The sequence below is a fragment of the Phoxinus phoxinus genome, assembly GCF_949152265.1.
Source record: "Phoxinus phoxinus genome assembly, chromosome: 20".
Taxonomy (NCBI): Eukaryota; Metazoa; Chordata; class Actinopteri; order Cypriniformes; family Leuciscidae; genus Phoxinus; species Phoxinus phoxinus.
In genome coordinates, this window is record NC_136895.1 from 5,149,588 (window position 1) to 5,167,088 (window position 17,501).

At 38.3% G+C, this 17,501-nt stretch overlaps 1 protein-coding gene across 1 annotated transcript; it reads right to left on the minus strand.

Annotated features, from left to right (window-relative positions):
• Window positions 1-1,494: 1,494 nt before the first annotated feature.
• LOC306988909 (interferon-induced protein 44-like) lies at window positions 1,495-16,915 on the minus strand. The gene is made up of 8 exons (XM_079594109.1): window positions 16,809-16,915; window positions 8,137-8,321; window positions 7,989-8,040; window positions 7,714-7,912; window positions 4,754-4,912; window positions 4,102-4,273; window positions 2,403-2,503; window positions 1,495-2,323 (listed from the first exon to the last, which is right to left on the minus strand). Exons 2-8 carry the CDS (start codon window positions 8,282-8,284, stop codon window positions 2,156-2,158), a joined length of 999 nt encoding a protein of 332 aa, XP_079450235.1. The 5' UTR covers window positions 8,285-8,321; window positions 16,809-16,915; the 3' UTR covers window positions 1,495-2,155.
• Window positions 16,916-17,501: the final 586 nt, after the last annotated feature.

Consider the following 17,501-nt stretch of genomic DNA (forward strand, 5'->3'; position numbering starts at 1 on the left):
GCAGTCGCAAGCACATCTAGGTTGCAGGCTGCAGCCCGACCTCACTACCTAATGACCTGAACATCTTTTTCACCAGATTCGAGAAAGATAACAGCTCTGATCTCAAAAGGTTAATTTCTTCACTCGAACCTGATGACTGTGACATCACTATCGACACTGGAGAAGTGGTCAGCGCCCTTAGGAGGACCAAAGTAAATAAGGCACCAGGCCCAGACAATATCTGTGGGCGGACACTTAGGCACTGTCCTGAGCAATTGGGGGGTGTACTCCAATACCTGTTTCAGTGCTCTATCAACAGCAGCACAGTCCCCCAGTTGTGGAAATACTCTACGGTGATTCCTATATCCAAGAAGGGTACCACCAAAATCCTGAACGACTTCAGGCCTGTGGCCCTAACCTCGCTGGTAATGAAGGCCATGGAGAGAGTCATAAAAGACTATATTACCAAGGTATCAGATCCAATGATGGATCCACTTCAATTTGCATATCAGGTGGGCAGGGGGGTCGACGATGCAAAAATTTTCATCCTAGACAAGATCCAAAACATCTGGAAACCCCCAACTCTACTGTCAGACTTCTGTTTGCGGACTTTTCGTCTGCATTCAACACCATGCAGCCATATATCCTGGCAGAGAAGCTCATCACCCGCTTTCGCTTGGATCACCAGCTTACCTTGTGGATTATAGACTTTCTGACCAACAGGACACAGAGGGTATTGGTCAACGACACCTTCTCAGAAATCCGTACTATGTCAACAGGTTCACCACAAGGGTGTGTCCTTTCTTCCCTCCTCTACATCCTCTATACATTCACCTTTGTTCAGCAGGTTAACAAATCAGCACTAAATAAACAGGATTACACCTTAAATACACAAATTATCGAACATACTCGAGCTTCGCGCTATTATATAGGCCTAACGCCATGACCAACGTGCTTAAAATGGATTCCTGAGCTCGCGCATTACTGAATTACTGAACCATTTGAACATTTCAAACACACAATCAATATAATACTCGCGTCTGCATATTCTTAAACATATTTTACCATCATATCAAAGTATTTTGACTTATCATTACACTTCATATCTGAAAAGGGGAAGAAGATTAAAATCACAGAAAACTCGCACTCGCTATATCTCCACTGCAAGCTTTATGTAGAATGGAGAAATCCCGCGAGCTCCCCCCCCCCCTAGTGTTCACGCAGACCAGAACAATCAATCGTGCCAAATAACTGATCACAGATAAACTCCGAATAACTATAAACTACATATTTATATTTTATAGACTTTTCTACATATTCAAAATAGCGAATATATATATATATATATAATCATATATTACAGTGTAAACAGACTTATGCGTTTTTAACATAGTACATGTTCCTTTTCAATCTGTCACATCGAGCAGTCACCTGACATCCAGGGATTCCTATTCATATAATCATATAATTTTTTTATATAATTGTACGTTTTTACGAATGAAAAAGCAAACCTATAATGGCGCATTTGTTGGATATATTTTTTATTAATAGGTCTTGGGAGCCATTCACACATTAAGCGTTTTTGAAAAAATAAAAGTATAAGAGTATAAAAAGTATATAAAAGTATAAAAAAAAAGATATAAAAGATAATTGTGACTTTAATCTCACAATTCTGACTTATTTTCTCTCACAAGTCCAAGTTTATATCAAAATCATTATAATAAAGATATAAAGCCTGAATGGTGTGATAAAAAGCAATTATCTTTTTAATTGTTTGATTCTGTGGCAGGAACAAGCATCCATAGTTTTTAAATACCACCACACTTTTTTTTTTATGCAAACAGGACTTCTGTATTTTGGGCACTTATAGGGTGCACATCAACTCTAGCTAAATAAGTGTCTTCATCAAACAAGAGTAAAACACACAAGACCCTCGTATATAACCGAATAACCTCACAACCAACCCAAAGCTTTAGTCAAAACTCACTGATATTTCACAGACAATTCAAACGCATAAAGAAGGTTAAAGTTTTATAAACTCCAGATCACCACACATTTTTTTTAATCAAAGAATTACAAGCTTTGGCATCAACATTTCAATGGGACAAATCTGAGATGAACTCATTTTGGGGAATGTGGGGAATTTGCGATGTGACGTTTTTCTTCCTGAAGTGCTTTAATCTCTGTTGTCTTGGAAATACAGATTGGCATATTGCAAGATGTGATCGACAGCTTTGAGCAGCAGAACATCTGTGCTTTCGTCCAGATCCAGCTCTGAGCAGTAGTTCTTCACTGGGACAATGTAGGAAGTGGCCATTCCCAGCAGCGCTCCGGCCTTCACCATCTGCAGAGAGACAGAGAGGATCATGGGAAGCTCATGGCAGACAGTAGGAGACACAGTTAAACCATCGAGCATGACGTACGGCCTGCTGAACACTCTGGCTCCTGTACACCTGGGTGATGTCACTTCCGGTAGTTTTACAAACTTGGTCCACGTGGGTCAGTAATGCCACTTGGTGTACGCCTGCAAATAAGAAGAGTTTCAGATTCATCACAGCTGCGGTTTCTTGAAGAGGCCACATTGCGCCCTTTAACAAAGTTCTTGTTTTTTGGCTCTTCTAGAATAGGTTTCCGTGTGTGAATGTTCAAAAAACGCATCGGATCTCATTCACTGAGCATGCGTACGCAGTACTACGCACACATTTGTATGTGAAATCTGTACAAGAATGTTTTCACAAACTAATCATGATTCATCAGTAACTTTCCTTCTAAAATGTATTTTAAATATATATAAAAAAAAAAATGTAGGGACAACTGAAACCACTCGTAAGCAAAAATCAACTATTTCAGTTTATTTCTTAAAATAATTGTTTTATAGTGGAATTTGTGGCGAAAAACTACATTACCCATGATGCAGTGCAGCAATTCCACCAATCAGAAAGCAGCAACAAGCAAAATGCGCCAAAATATATCTTTAGCTCCGCCCACTCCTATGAAGCACTGCGAATTACGGAATTGAGACCGCCTCCTTACGCTCTCGAAATATATATTTTGCAATAAACTTATATTGTTTTTATATCCCTCATCCTTCCCTCGCACTTTGTAACACATCTTTCCCTCAACGGTCAAAATGACCCGAAGCCCTAAAATTATACTTTTTTTTTTTTTTTGTCCAGAAAGCTTATGTTATTTCCTTTTGATCATATTTTCTTCTATTTTTAATGCAATTTTCTTGGAGATTTTTTTGGTATTTTTTATTTGATTTATCTTTAAATTACTAGATTAGATCAATAAAGAATAAATAAATAGTAATGTTAGCACATTCCTCACATTCTTTCAACTTAAATTCAAAATAACTCACAATTTCACGCATAACCCTTTTAATTCAGCTCAAAATATCTTACTTTGCCGACGTCTTGTGGAACAAAAATAAAATAACATGATATTTCATGACTCTTGCCTCTAGATGGCCTTATATCTCTATATGAAGCAAATGAGCTGTTCCGCTGGGTCCTAAAGCCAGTTCTCTTCAGTGTGCATTCAGATACACTTGTAGACATTATAAAATATTTTTTTGGTAAAGTTTAAGCATTTCTATTTTTAGGTTTTTCTACGTGAACTGAAGCATTCCTCGCATCCCATTCATTCCTATGGGGGTCAAAGTGACCCGTGAAGGAAGGATGTGTTACTTTTTAAAATTTTCAACCACAAATTCATCAAATCCTTGAATTCATTAAATTTTTTGTGTGTGTATTCGTGGTTCAAGTGCGACAAAACTCCTGGGGTCTTGGACCCTTCTGATGAACACTCAATTTTCTAACATTTTAATAAATGAGTTTCGGGTCAAAATGACCCGAGGGAAGGATGAGGGCTGTAAACATAATCAACAGTAGTTTTATATTTCTCCATCGATTATGCCGTTCGCAATGCCTCATGGGATTGTAGTTCTTTCCCTCAGTAAAGCCGTTAAGTTCACAGTCTTGTACCTTTGTCCGATTTTCAAACACTTTTTTGCTTCAAATCAAAGTTTGTAATGTTGTGATCCGCCTCGTTGCTGGTTGGTTTGGTTTGGCTTATAACACTTTTCTGTGGGACTGAATGTTGAATGCCTCAGCGCCTCACCTAAGTTGCTGATGTGCTCTCTGAGCTGCTGGAAGGTTGTGCCGAAGCTTTTGGCGTACGAGGCGACCTTTGAGGCGTCCACTACAAACACCACACAGTGCACTTTATCTGTGGCGCTCGGCTTCCTCACGTAGCCCACAGTCTCGGCTCCAACCGGCTGCTCGGGACTAAACTACACACACAAACACAGCAATAACTGTTGACCAATACACACTTCGTCCACACTGAGCTATGTGAGCTTACACTGTTTACTTATCTAAGATAATATTTTAACGATTTGTTTTTAGCATAATGACAATGTAAAAGCCAATTCTTTCATTTGGAAAAATAAATAAATAATTTGGTTGTCTTAATAATATTACAATTCATATTTTACTTGAAAGATTTTATACTTTTTTAACATCGGGGTCCTTTACAAGGGAGTCATCATATTTGGTGCTCAAAAAGTTAAGAAAACCCCTGATTGAAATAATATTTAATATTTAAATAGAATTTAGTACATAATTTAAGTATTATGTGGTCATAAGGTGGTCTTTCACGGTATCACCTGTGTAGTTATGGAGGTTACCTTTGCATTTAAAAAGTACCAAGCGTATTTAAGTCATTTAAAATATTAATATTACATAACCATATATAGATGTATAAAGCATACCTGGTGTCCCTCTGGCGCGTGTCCTTTAATGACCGACAGCGCGTCGTGCAGAGTCAGGCCGGTGGTTTCTCCTTCCCCGACGCCCATGACGTCACACATGACCAGAGCCGTGGGCTCGTCCGCCGTCTCTCCGGCCCCGCGGATGCAGAACGAGCGGAGCTGAGGAACACCAACGCAAATAAACCACGACTTTCTGCAAAAACTGGACAAAATATGGACTGAACCCTGCTAATTTTCTCAGGACTTCTGCTAACGTTACGGAAAGGTTCTCTCAACGTTACGAACAAACGTTCTTCCAGTAGCCTATGTTGATAAAACATTCATTCAAAGTTATCTGGTCTTTAATAACGTTAGCACTAAAACATTATTTATAAATCGTTCATGAAACGTTTAGTTGGATGTTTGCCTAACGTTTGTTTAAATGTTACGAATTCAAAAGTAACATTACCATAATGTTAGAAGAATGATAAAAGGTAATGCTCTCTTAAAGGTGCATTAAGCAACTTTTCATGTTAAAAATACCCGTTTTCTAACCCATACATGCTTAAACAATTGCCTGATGGGCTGAATGAGCCCTTCTCTGATCACTGAGATTGTCTCTATAATCCTGTAAAGTAAAATAAATAAGAGGGATTCGGGCCGGAGTTTGAGACTGGGCGTGACGTCATGCGCGTTCACGGCACGCTCACATAGCGATGTCTGGCAGGTTTGTGTATTCGCCGGCATTCTCCGTAGAAGATGGATTGTAAGAGACCTGCTTGTAGTTCATTTCAAACACCAACGCAAACTCCACGTAAGATAAAAAAAAGAAAACTTTTGTCTAGTGCGTGCACATCTCTGGCTGCAGTTTCACTTGCCGCCAGAGGTGGCATAGTTCTGCAAACACTCAGAATCTTGCGCTATGCAGCTTTAAAGGATTAGTTCACTTCAGAATTAACATTAAATGTACTCTCCCCCACATCATCCAAGATGTTCATGACTTTCTTTCTTCAGTGGAAAGGAAATTAAGGTTTTTGAGGAGAGCACTCCAGGATGTTTCTCCATATAGTGACTCCAATGGGGTTGAAGGTCAAAATGTGAGTCTCAGTGCAGCTTCAAAGTCTCGACACGACCCCAGCCGAGGAATAAGAGTCTTATCTAGACAAACCAGCGGCCATTTTATAACAAAATAAACATTTATATACTTCTGTCAGGACCACTATCGTCAAATATGATTGACAATTAGCATACAGTTTGGATTGGCGGTATGGTTCTGTTCTGGGCAAGAACTCCCTGCGCATCCATGAAGTCTAGCATGGAAAAGAGCCGCAATAACACCCCTTAGGGTGAACAGAACAGAACCAACATGAATGTATGCAAAATATATTTAATTCAAGATTTTAAAGTACAACATAATTCGAGAATTTATTCTGATTCAAGGGGAATGCCAAATCCTGACTGAGACAGGAGGAGCTGGGGAGGGAGGAGGGTAATTCGTCCTGAGAAACGCGATAGCTGGGGATTATACTGAAGGAGATTATATACAGTGATAGTGTCGTATTCCTATAGGTAGACGTGGATCAGCTGAGAGTCACTGATGCGAGCTTGACTAACGTGACCTGCCAGAACTGACGCTACGCTTGATTTTTAACCACAAATGCTCGGCAAAGGAGAAGTGCTCACTAACACAGATTTAGACAGATTTGTGAACAATATTTGAGAGAAATAGGCCTTTTGTGTACATAGAAAAAGTCTAAGATCTTTGAGTTCAGCTCATGAAAAATGGGGGCAAAAACAAGTGTTTCGTTTATAATTTTGTTCAGTGTATAAGTAAGCAATAAGGTACGAGAGGCTGTGCTGTATCGTGAATAAGTCACGGCTGAAGGGCGTTGTCAGGCACGACGCGAAGCGGAGTTACCACGGTTACCACACAATGCAAATATTAAAGCCGAAAAATATTTATCTATGTAACTTTCATGAAGTGAAATCACTAAAAGCCTTCCGCTGAAAAAATAGTCTCTGACCGTGAACAGCAGCAGATGTACATGCATTATTTCGCCAGTAGATGGCGGCAAAGACTGTGTTTATGAGTGAGTGAGTCAGCAGAGAAGACTTTTACATTGAAAGGACTCAAACTTGTGATCACGGAGAAGGAAGACGCAACTGACAGATGACTATGGGCACGGGAAAACCTCTTAACTGTTAAAAAGACAAGATATCGCAGCGGACATTCAAACTGATTTTTATTATTATGAATATAGGACTGACCTGATGGAAAATGCTAAATCTACTGTAAATGCAGGTACACTCGCTTACTCGATCCCTCACAATACTCTACTATAGCATCAATGAATGTGTTTACGTTGCTAAGAGCGGTTGCTAGGGGTGTTGTGTAGTGATACACAGAACCGTTGGGTGAAGCGAATAAAATGAATAAAACACAGCTATTGACCAATCAGAATCAAGGATTTGAAGTTTGGAACTAACCGTTTTATAAATATATATATAAAATGGCCGCTGGTGTGTCTAGATAAGACTCTTATTCCTCGGCTGGGATCGTGTCGAGACTTTGAAGCTGCACTGAAACTCACATCTGGACCTTCGACCCGTTGATAACCATTGAAGTCACTATATGGAGAAAATCCTGCAGTGTTTTCCTCAAAAACCTTCATTTCTTTTCCACTGAAGAAAGAAAGACATGAACATCTTGGATGATGTGGGGGAGGGTAAATAATCAGGAGATTTTAATTCTGAAGTGAACTAATCCTTTAATGTTCATATTAACAAGAACAACCAAGAAAAAAACATTTAAAAAACCTGGAAGTTTTGACCGCTCCGAGAACATTCAGAAACAAACAACATTTTTATAACATAAAACATTCTCAGAACATATTTTGTTAGCTCGAAACGACGTCAAATATGTGTATTGCCAACCTCAGATTCACTTTGATTTGAAAGCTTCCAGCTCTAGTCATGTTTACCTTCTTGGTGAAGCTGGTAGAGGAGGACGATCCCACCATGGCTCTGTTAATGACCCGTCCAGAGAACACCGACTGGACAGAACTGATGAAGCTGGACTTCCCAGCACCGACTGGGCCGATCAGCAGGACCCTGGCTTCAGGCACGCTCTCGCTGGCCGGCTTAAACGACCGGACCGACTCCATCAGGGTCTGCTTCGCTCTAAACACATCAATGCTGTTAGACGCCTCAATCTCGTGACATAGATATGACTGTTTCCAAGCTGTGGTTCACCTACTCTTCACTCCAATCCATGTTTCTCCACTGGTTTTCCAGCAAGGGTATGAAATCTGTTAAGGTATAAAAAAAATAATAGTCTGAAATAGACAGCGAGACGACTTCTTATAATTATTTGTGAGGTTGTTTGAATTACTGTGTTATTTTACCTAGAGGAGTGATCTGAGGTTGTGTTGTTTTTTCAGTTTTGCGAACAGTCTTTGAAGGTGGTGCTGAAAAAGAGTCCGAAATGCTTGGACCAAAACTGACGGTTTCAGGCTTGCTGCTGAAATTGTCACAGCCAAAAGTGTATGACATTGTTGATCAGAGAAGGTAATGTTTGCTGACGATGTGCCTAGAATCATAGACAGCAATGCAAGATCTTAGATTACTCTGTACACACACACACACACACACACACACACACACACACACACACACACACACACACACACACACACACACACACACACACACACACACACACACACACACACACACACACACACACACCCTGACAATCAGAAGACCTTATTCACAGCAGCGCCATCTCTGATGTGTAACGGGAATGAAAGTGAGGCTGTGAGGGACAGACATGCATCTCTTCAGTTTTAAAGTGTTTTTGGATTGTTCTGCTGACGAATCACTACAAAAATATCTTTCCAAGGAATTTCAGTAGACAAAAAACCCAGACAACATGTGACCCTGGACCACAAAACCAGTCTGGAGTCGCACGGGTATATCTGTGGCAATAGCCAACTATACATCGTATGGGTCAAAATTATCCATTTTTCTTATAAGATCATGTTCCATGAAGATATTTAGTAAATTTCCTACTGTAAATATACAGTGCTATGCATAAGTTTAGACACACATGCTAAAGTTGACTAAAAAGAGGAATAAAAAAATCATCTTTTGGAAATTGAACTTAATGCCTTAATTTAAAAAAATAGGAAAACTCCAACCTTTAAGGACACCAATTTTCTTTGTGAATGAATAATGTATCGTAAATAAATAAATGTTCTTCATTAAAATACAGGGTGCATAAGTTTGGACACCCCTATGTTAAATTCCCATAGAGGCAGGCAGATTTTTATTTTTAAAGAGGCTGGAATTAAAATATCCCCACATCATCACACACCCTTCACCATACCTGGAGATTGGCATGGTTTTATTTCAGTTAGCCTAACAGCTGGTTTGATTTGCATTGAGAGATGATCTTATGGAAAGTACTCCATGCCAATCTCCAGGTATGGTGAAGGGTGTGTGATGATGTGGGGATATTTTAATTCCAGAGGCCAAGGGAACTTTATCAGGATGCAGAGTATCCTGGATCCATGAAGTAACTGGCCTTTAAAAATAAAAATCTGCCTGCCTCTATGGGAATTTAACATAGGGGTGTCCAAACTTATGCACCCTGTATTTTAATGAAGAACATTTATTTATTTACGATACATTATTCATTCACAAAGAAAATTGGTGTCCTTAAAGGTTGGATTTTTCCTATTTTTTTTTAATTAAGGCATTAAGTTCAATTTCCAAAAGATGATTTTTTATTCCTCTTTTTAGTCAACTTTAGAATGGGTGTCTAAACTTATGCATAGCACTGTATAAAACATGTATGTTTGTGAGTGAGTGCAGCACAATCGTGAACATAAATGCACAACTTTAAAGGAGATTTTCTCAATGTTCATATTGTTTTGCTCCCTCAGATTCCAGATTTACAATAGTTGTATCTCGGCCAGATATACATCCTAACAAACCACACATCAATGGAAAGCTTATTTATTCAGATTTCATATGATGTATAAATCTCAATTTCAACAAATTAACCCTTGTGACTGGTTTTGTGGTCCAGGGTCACATGAGCTGTGGAAAATCATAAGTGATCTAGGAGCTTTAAGGCATGAAGACATTTTTTTAAATATGTAATTTTGGTGATCAAAGATGAGATAAAATGATTGACGACAGGGGGACTTTAAACAACTCACAGCATCACATCTTCACTTATTACAGTCCAGTTTGTCTTCATTTCTTTTATTAATTTTTAATGAGATCAACAGAGGTTTAAATGTTGATGTTTAGTTTTTTGGTGATCAGTGTTGTTTTAGTTGTGCTGGTAACACTTTACAATAAGGTTCATTAGTTAATGTATTAACTAACATGAACTAACCATGAGCAATACATTTGTTACTGTATTTGTTAATCTTTGTTAACGTTAGTTAATAGAAATACAGCTGTTCATTGTTAGTTCATGTTAGTTCACATGCATGAACTAATGTGCACAAGATTGTCATAAAGTATTAGTAAATGTTGAATTTAACATTAACAAAGATTAATAAATGCTGTAGACGTGCAATTCATTATTAGTTCATGTTAACTAATGTAGTTAACTAATGTTAACTAACGAACCTTATTGTAAAGTGTTACCGTTGTGCTCTTAAGTCTTAACTTTGACCTTACACATCATGCACTTACACATCAGCACTCATTCAAACCTCAACAATGGTGACGATTATTCATTCTGCAATGCATGCTGGGATACATGCTGTCATGAAACATGTCACCATTGTTGCGTTTCATATGCCGCTTGTTTATGTATGCGAGTGTCTAAATGACACTGGTTAATAACTTCCTGCTCACACAATACATTCTCATAATTTCATGATAGTCGCATATCACATGATTAGCAGCAAAACCACTTCACGATGACCTTGATGAACAGCCAACATCAACTTCTGCCACAGCACAAGAGTCTTCTGAACGCAGTTAAACGAGCCAGAGATAAACAAATAAAACAATCAAGAGCCCAACTACAGGACACACTGATCACCATTCCTCGTTCCTTCAGTGCTAATGCTCAATCATAATTTAATGGATAAATATTATGTATGTTCTGATCCAATCTGACCTGTAATGCTCCTGAATCATAATCACACACTGTTGGCTCGTTGGCCAGAGGAGAAGTGAGCGACTGAGTCTGGTTTCTCCAGAGCTTTATATTTTCCATTCAGTCTCTGATGGAGTTTGGGTTCCTGACACTGTCGCCTTTATCTTTTGTCTTGCTTAGTTGGGAACATTTAATATTCAACAATATTATTGATCTGCCTGCATTGACACCATTATATATAATTCTAATTCCTGTCTTGTGTGGACTTTTTGTAATTTCCTGTCCTGCGCCATGTTTTGTAGTCCTTTGTAGTTTTTCTTCTTTATTAGTCTTCGCAGGCGTTTCTAATAAGCCACGCCCCTTGTTTAGCTTGTTTGCCTGTGTATTTAAAGCTGCAGTCCGTCGTTTTTCCTCTTTGTCGCCATCTCTGTTAGAAATCTGCAATTGCAGTTATTCGCGGAATTATTAACTGTGCGTGGGTAGTAAATCGGCATGAAACAGCGCGGATGAACACAATGTATTGAGGAGAACCTGTCTGTCGCTGTGGATACTGTACTGTCATCAGCAATGTCAGAGTATACCTTTTGAAAGTGTCAACATTAGAATTTTCATCGGAAAATGTCATCTGAACAAGTAAGTAACATTCACGTTTGTTCTGACCAAATTCGGGGGGTGGGGGGAAGCATTGCAGTAGCTATATCATGCTGATTAAATCTAACGATTGCTTATATCACGTCAAAACGTGAAAAATATTTTTTTTTCTGTAGCCACTCTGAAGTCTGAAGTCTTTGGGTTTTACAACTGGTGAATCTCCAGTTGTCACTGGTGATTGTCGCTTTAAACTTTCGGGATCCGCCATACCAAGTGCTAAGCTAAATCTCCACCATCATCCACACACGCTAGCCGGGGACTCATTCTCTATCTGTACAGAAGTGACGTAATGACGCAAAGATGCTCGAAATTCCCGCGGAAATCCACCAGTACCACTGGAATTTAAATCATTATAGGGATGTTCGGCGTGACGTCACGACGCGCTCTGGTTGGCAGAAGAAAAGTAATGACCGCTTAAAGCGCAGCGCAAACACAGAAGAAAATGGTTGTATCGTGCTTTGTGATCGGCTGTGTTAACAGGTTCGATAAGAGTAATAACCCCAAGAGCTTCTATCGTGTACCTAAACAGCCTGAATCAAGAAAGAAAGCTTTGAATTTCTGCAATTAGGCGTCTATACCCAGCGGAAAACAATGGGAGCCAGCGGACCACGATCTACATGCTGCTACCTACATTTTGCGTTAAAAATTAAAACTAATTTTGTAAATAAATGTTACTAGTAGGTTCTATCGCATTGATGGGTTAATGAATGAATGAATAACTGTACAAAATACCGCGGAAGACGTGTCAAAGTGTTTGTTTACATAACTTTTTGTGCATGCTGTGACTGAGCAATGGAAGTATAATAACACTGACATACCCTTATAAATTAATGGCAAATTATTGTATTTTCATTCATACATTTTACGTATATCTTAACCAATGTTATATATCAGAGGTAAGATAATTTTGAATATAGCCCATGGATAAATTACACCTGTATTTTTACTCTAGTTGTAACATATTTACCAGTTATCCTTAGTTACAACCAAGGGCGAAATTGTCAATCACACATTGGGGGGGACAGCTGTGGGACTTTTTGTGTTGGCGCATGCACACATTTTTTTAATCAAAATAAAATAAACGTCAGAGTCCGAATGTTTGTAATTGTATAACACAACAAGGAATTTTATTTCATCGGATCGTCAAACCAACGTATACTCACCCTATAATGATTACAGCATCGGCATCAATTACAAGCCTGAATTGACAACAAAGCGGCCATGATCTCTCTCTTATATTCTTCTATAAACATATAGTGGCTATAAACATTTTGATTAAATTACTGTTACAGGATAACAATTTTCGAATATCAAGTCTTGAGCAATGATAGTAAAACAGTTATGTACTAATCAGGGTATCTGCACATTTTTTTAATTCAAATTTAAGGCTTTTTAAGACCTTTTTAAGACCTGAAGAAATCAAAATTAATACTATACATTAGGGGTGTGCAATATTAACAAAAATATATCTCTATATTTTCAAAGTTTTGTTGATAATACCATTAGATGATATTTTACTGATTTTGTACTGGTACCATGGCTGGTTTAGGCCTGTTGTTGACAGCAGACTCACAAAGATATTCATATTTAAAGGGGGGGTAAAATACTTAGTTTCAGTCAATCTCATGTTAATCTTGAGTACCTATAGAGTAATAGTGCGTCCTTCATATCTCCAAAAAGTCTTTAGTTTCATCATATTTATAAAATAAAAATACAGTTTTCCGATTCTATCCGGAAAAAGCCGAGGTCCTTGATTCTGGGCGTGGGCGGAGCTATAGAGTCAAGCGGGAGCATCCACAACATACAAACTGCATCCACTGTTCCAGTAACACTGGGTTCTTTGGGAAGCTGAACAAGGTAAACTTTCCCTCACATCCCAAAACACACTTTTTTGGAGACATTCTTGACATCAACCATTCCTATTTAGCGCTGATGATGATGATTTCCGGTAGTAGCGCGTCGATGAGCGCGGTCTTTCTCTCCTCTGGTCGACGTGTGCGTGAACGCGCTTTTCCGAGAGCAATGCTCATATAAGGAGTTCCACTCTGGTCTACGTCATTAGATCTACGATAGAAAAAAACCAGCCGAAACGTGTTGCAACCCGGAAGTATGATTTTCAGCACAGAAATTCTCTGTTATTCGTTCAAAATAACTTTTCAAACTTTGGCCATTATTAGCATGAGAATCCATCTCTTTAACACTGTAAACAACTCTGAATACATGAAACACCATTGTACCCCCCCTTTAACATATTCTATCCAGTGGTCAGTTCACAGTAGTGACTGAAATTAACATTTTTATTAAGGGGCAATATTTGCCACCTTAAATTGATTTCCAGGGACATTTTCACCTAAATATGGAAATTATTTCTAAACGTATTTAGAGGTATGCATCACCTTTTATGTCAAATTCTAACATAAATTCTATTAGAATAACACAGCACCACTGTCAAATTAAATAATTAGATAAAAATCCATCCTTGCAGTGCAGAGGTGACACAGAAGCGGCATCCGAACTGGCATTAGCCTACTATATATTTACACTTAATGTGCAATTGCATAAATAAAGCTATTCATTAAATATGAAACTAAACCCGCCAGTAGGTGGCAGTAAGTCACTGTCTTAATAAGCGAGTTGTTGGAGTCATTTATTCAACCGATTTGCCGATTCATTCATTGAATCAAATGATTCCTTCAAAACGCGGATTTCAGTTTTTTTTTTTTAAATCGCTGTCTGTTGGACTACAGTTTCATTATGAAATTCTCGTCGGCGAAATAAAGGGGGAAACAAACAATATTGTGTCTAAAAAGTAACACACAAATGTTAACTTTATTGTTAATTTAACCGTTGTATAAAATAAATACAGGTTGTAGGCCAATGTAGGCTCATACAGTAGGTCCTATTTTCAAAATGCTGTATTTAAAAAAAAAAAAAATAGGAAGAATATTTTTGCATCACAATTAAATTCTTGACACATCTTGACAGGGCGCTTGACAGGGCAGAGAGAGAGAGAGAGAGAGAGAGAGAGAGAGAGAGAGAGAGAGAGAGAGAGAGAGAGAGAGAGAGAGCGCGAGCCCCGGCCGCGCGCGCGCACTCACCCGAGCTGTCTGCTCTCTCTCTCTCCCTCGCGCATATTAATCAAAATCAATTGATACGATGGTATCGAGAGAGAGAAAACGTACAGTTACGTTAGCTATCTGTCGGCTATAGTTTGTCAATAGTCCCTCCCATTCATACAAGCTGTGTATAGTATTACAGTCGAAATTCACAAATTCTACAATTCGAAATTCTAGTGAAATTCACCTGGTCGTTATCTAAGGGATTATGTCAGCCAAATACAGGATATTTACCATTCCGATATATGTGCCTAATGTCTTTCAGATTTCGCGCTCCTAGCTCTTCTTCTGTTTGGTTTTTCCTAACTCACGGACGGTGCACGAGCTAAAGGTATAGGGAAAACATGACATGGATTTCAGGAGAAATAGGTTTTTGTTCATGCAGCCTACTATACATTAACAAAAACCTATTTCTCCTGAAATCCATGTCATGTTTTCCCATTACCTTTAGTAGCTCGTGCACCGTCAGTGAGTTAGGAGAAACCAAACAGAAGAAGAGTTAGGATCTGTAATCTGTAAGTAAGGCCAGTCGAATGGATTTGGGAAATAGACCGGCCGGGATTTTATATTTTCGGACATCGATATTGCCCGCATAATCAATCATACAGTATGATCAAATATTGGGGGGGACAAATTGTCCTTCTTTGAATATTGGGGGGGACGTGTCCCCCTGTCCCCCCATACAATTACGCCTATGGTTACAACAAGTCATATTCGTAATTATTACTTAATTTATAGGCATCTAAAGATTTGTACGCCTTCATCGACTCTCTGGTAAACATAGATGGCGTGTCGATGAGATACAGATAGATGTCGCCGAATGTCAAATCTGGCCATGTGTTCGGGCTTTTGCTCCAATTCTCACTCAGGTGATATTGATCAGGCAGAGAACATGAACCCTGGTTATATAAAAGCTTAACCTTATATCTCTTTTTTGGTTCTTCGGACAAATAATTAGCATATGCTGACAAAACCAGGGGCGTAATTTGTGGGGGGGTTGGGGGGGATATAACCCCCCCAATATTTAAATCTATGCATTACAACCCCCCCACAATATTTATACCATGATCACATGAAACCCCCCCCAATGTTTAAACCAAATCTACGCCCTTGGACAAAACACAGGTAGACTGCTGCGAGTCTGCGACATGTTTTGGTTCTTTCTGCCAACCAGTTCGCGACCACGCCCATATCGTGACGTCACATTTGACTCCGGCGAACATCCCTATTACAAGATTACCGTTTTGAATCGAGGTAAGGCAAGCAGATCGTTTTGAACACTGGCTGGTTACGTTTTTTTTCAAAAATGTCTTTTTTGATATTTTTAAACCCAAAAAAGTGCCGGACTGCAGCTTTAAGACACGTGTCTAGTTTCAGTCTTTGTGAGTAGCCTACTTAACGGTGTATGTTGGCGGTTCCCGAGTCTATGTTTAAAGTTGTTAACGTTTAGAAGAGTTTATTTAATAAAAACTGATGCACTTGGATCCTGCTTCTGCTTCAGCCGCATCGTTACAATGTGAGAACTGAACTGAGTTTTCTCCAGAGCGGCTATATATATATATATATATATATATATATATATATATATATATATATATATATATATATAAACCAAATGAATAACTTTTTTTATAACAGAAATGAACCATCACTAAACTTACTTAAGCTGGACTGTGACGCTATTTTCTTCTATTATATTAATATATAATTAATATATATATACAATTATATTAATAATTTACATAATATGCATTATTTTCCTGTTCTGTGAAGCTGCTTTGAAACAGTATTGTAAAAGCGCTATATAAATACAGGTGACTTAACTTGACTTAATAATCGAATAAACTCAGTTTAACTCTGTCGTGTGGACACATGAACACTGAGCCGTGTTAATGAAACACATGGACTTCTTTATCACTGTGTGTAGCGTCAAAACTTGCCTATTAGCCAAAGTTATGACAAGTTAGATGAGAAGGGTCCATTTGCTAATCGAATAAGATTTTACTTTTTGACCAATTATTACATATATTAAAGATGTGATAGTTTGCATCGCTGAATAAATGTCAGACCTCTCTCAAACTTTCAAAACCTTCCAATTGAGCTTTAGTTTTTTTTAGCTATGGTTATTTTTGTGAGGAACGCATAACTCAGTATGTCAATGCAAACCAAATTAAAACATACTTACAACACTGAAGTGCAAGAGAGTCGAGGATGCAAGAAGTGCAATGTTCGTCTCGATATCGAGAAAACGAAAGTGCATGTGGTCTGTTTAATTCCCGGCCAGCAGGGGGCAGAAATGTCATGCATTATGGTTGCATGACATAATATTGTTCCAATATATTCAAATAACTCGATACACAAACAAATAACAAGGTCAAACATGTTCTTTAAAAGGTTATTTTATAGTGAATTCGCTAAATCGCATTCTTCTGCCACAATCCTTGATTAATCGTTGACCCATGCAACTACCATGATACAGAAATCACAATTATACGAAATTAAATATTTTTGTCTCCATTCAGTTTCGCATGACCTCGAAACCTAAGCTTCCACAAATTTATTTTTGGTCTTTGAATAATATCTTGATGATGGATATATTTTCATTAAGCTGCATTTAAAGACGTTAAGTGTAACATAAGGATTCATTTTAGTCAATATTTCGTATTATCATTCCACCCCACACACACTTGACAGAAATAAGTAGCCTACCATAAAATCACTGTATCTGATCATGTAAGTAGATTATTTTAAGTAGGCCTACAATTTATTGGCATGATATATTGATATAATTCAGGTGCCATCTGATATGACAGCCATTATATTGCCACAGTACCACAGTGCACACTTGTATTTCATTTGTATCAATTTGAAAGATTTA

Coding starts and splice junctions, on each gene's coding strand:
- LOC306988909 (XM_079594109.1), bottom strand. CDS start 8,284: ATGTCATACACTTTTGGCTGTGACAATTTCAGCAGCAAGCCTGAAACC. Junction 4,913..7,713: donor CTACCAGCTTCACCAAGAAG/GTAAACATGACT, acceptor GGTGTTCCTCAG/CTCCGCTCGTTCTGCATCCG. Junction 2,324..2,402: donor GCCAGAGTGTTCAGCAGGCC/GTACGTCATGCT, acceptor GTCTCTCTGCAG/ATGGTGAAGGCCGGAGCGCT.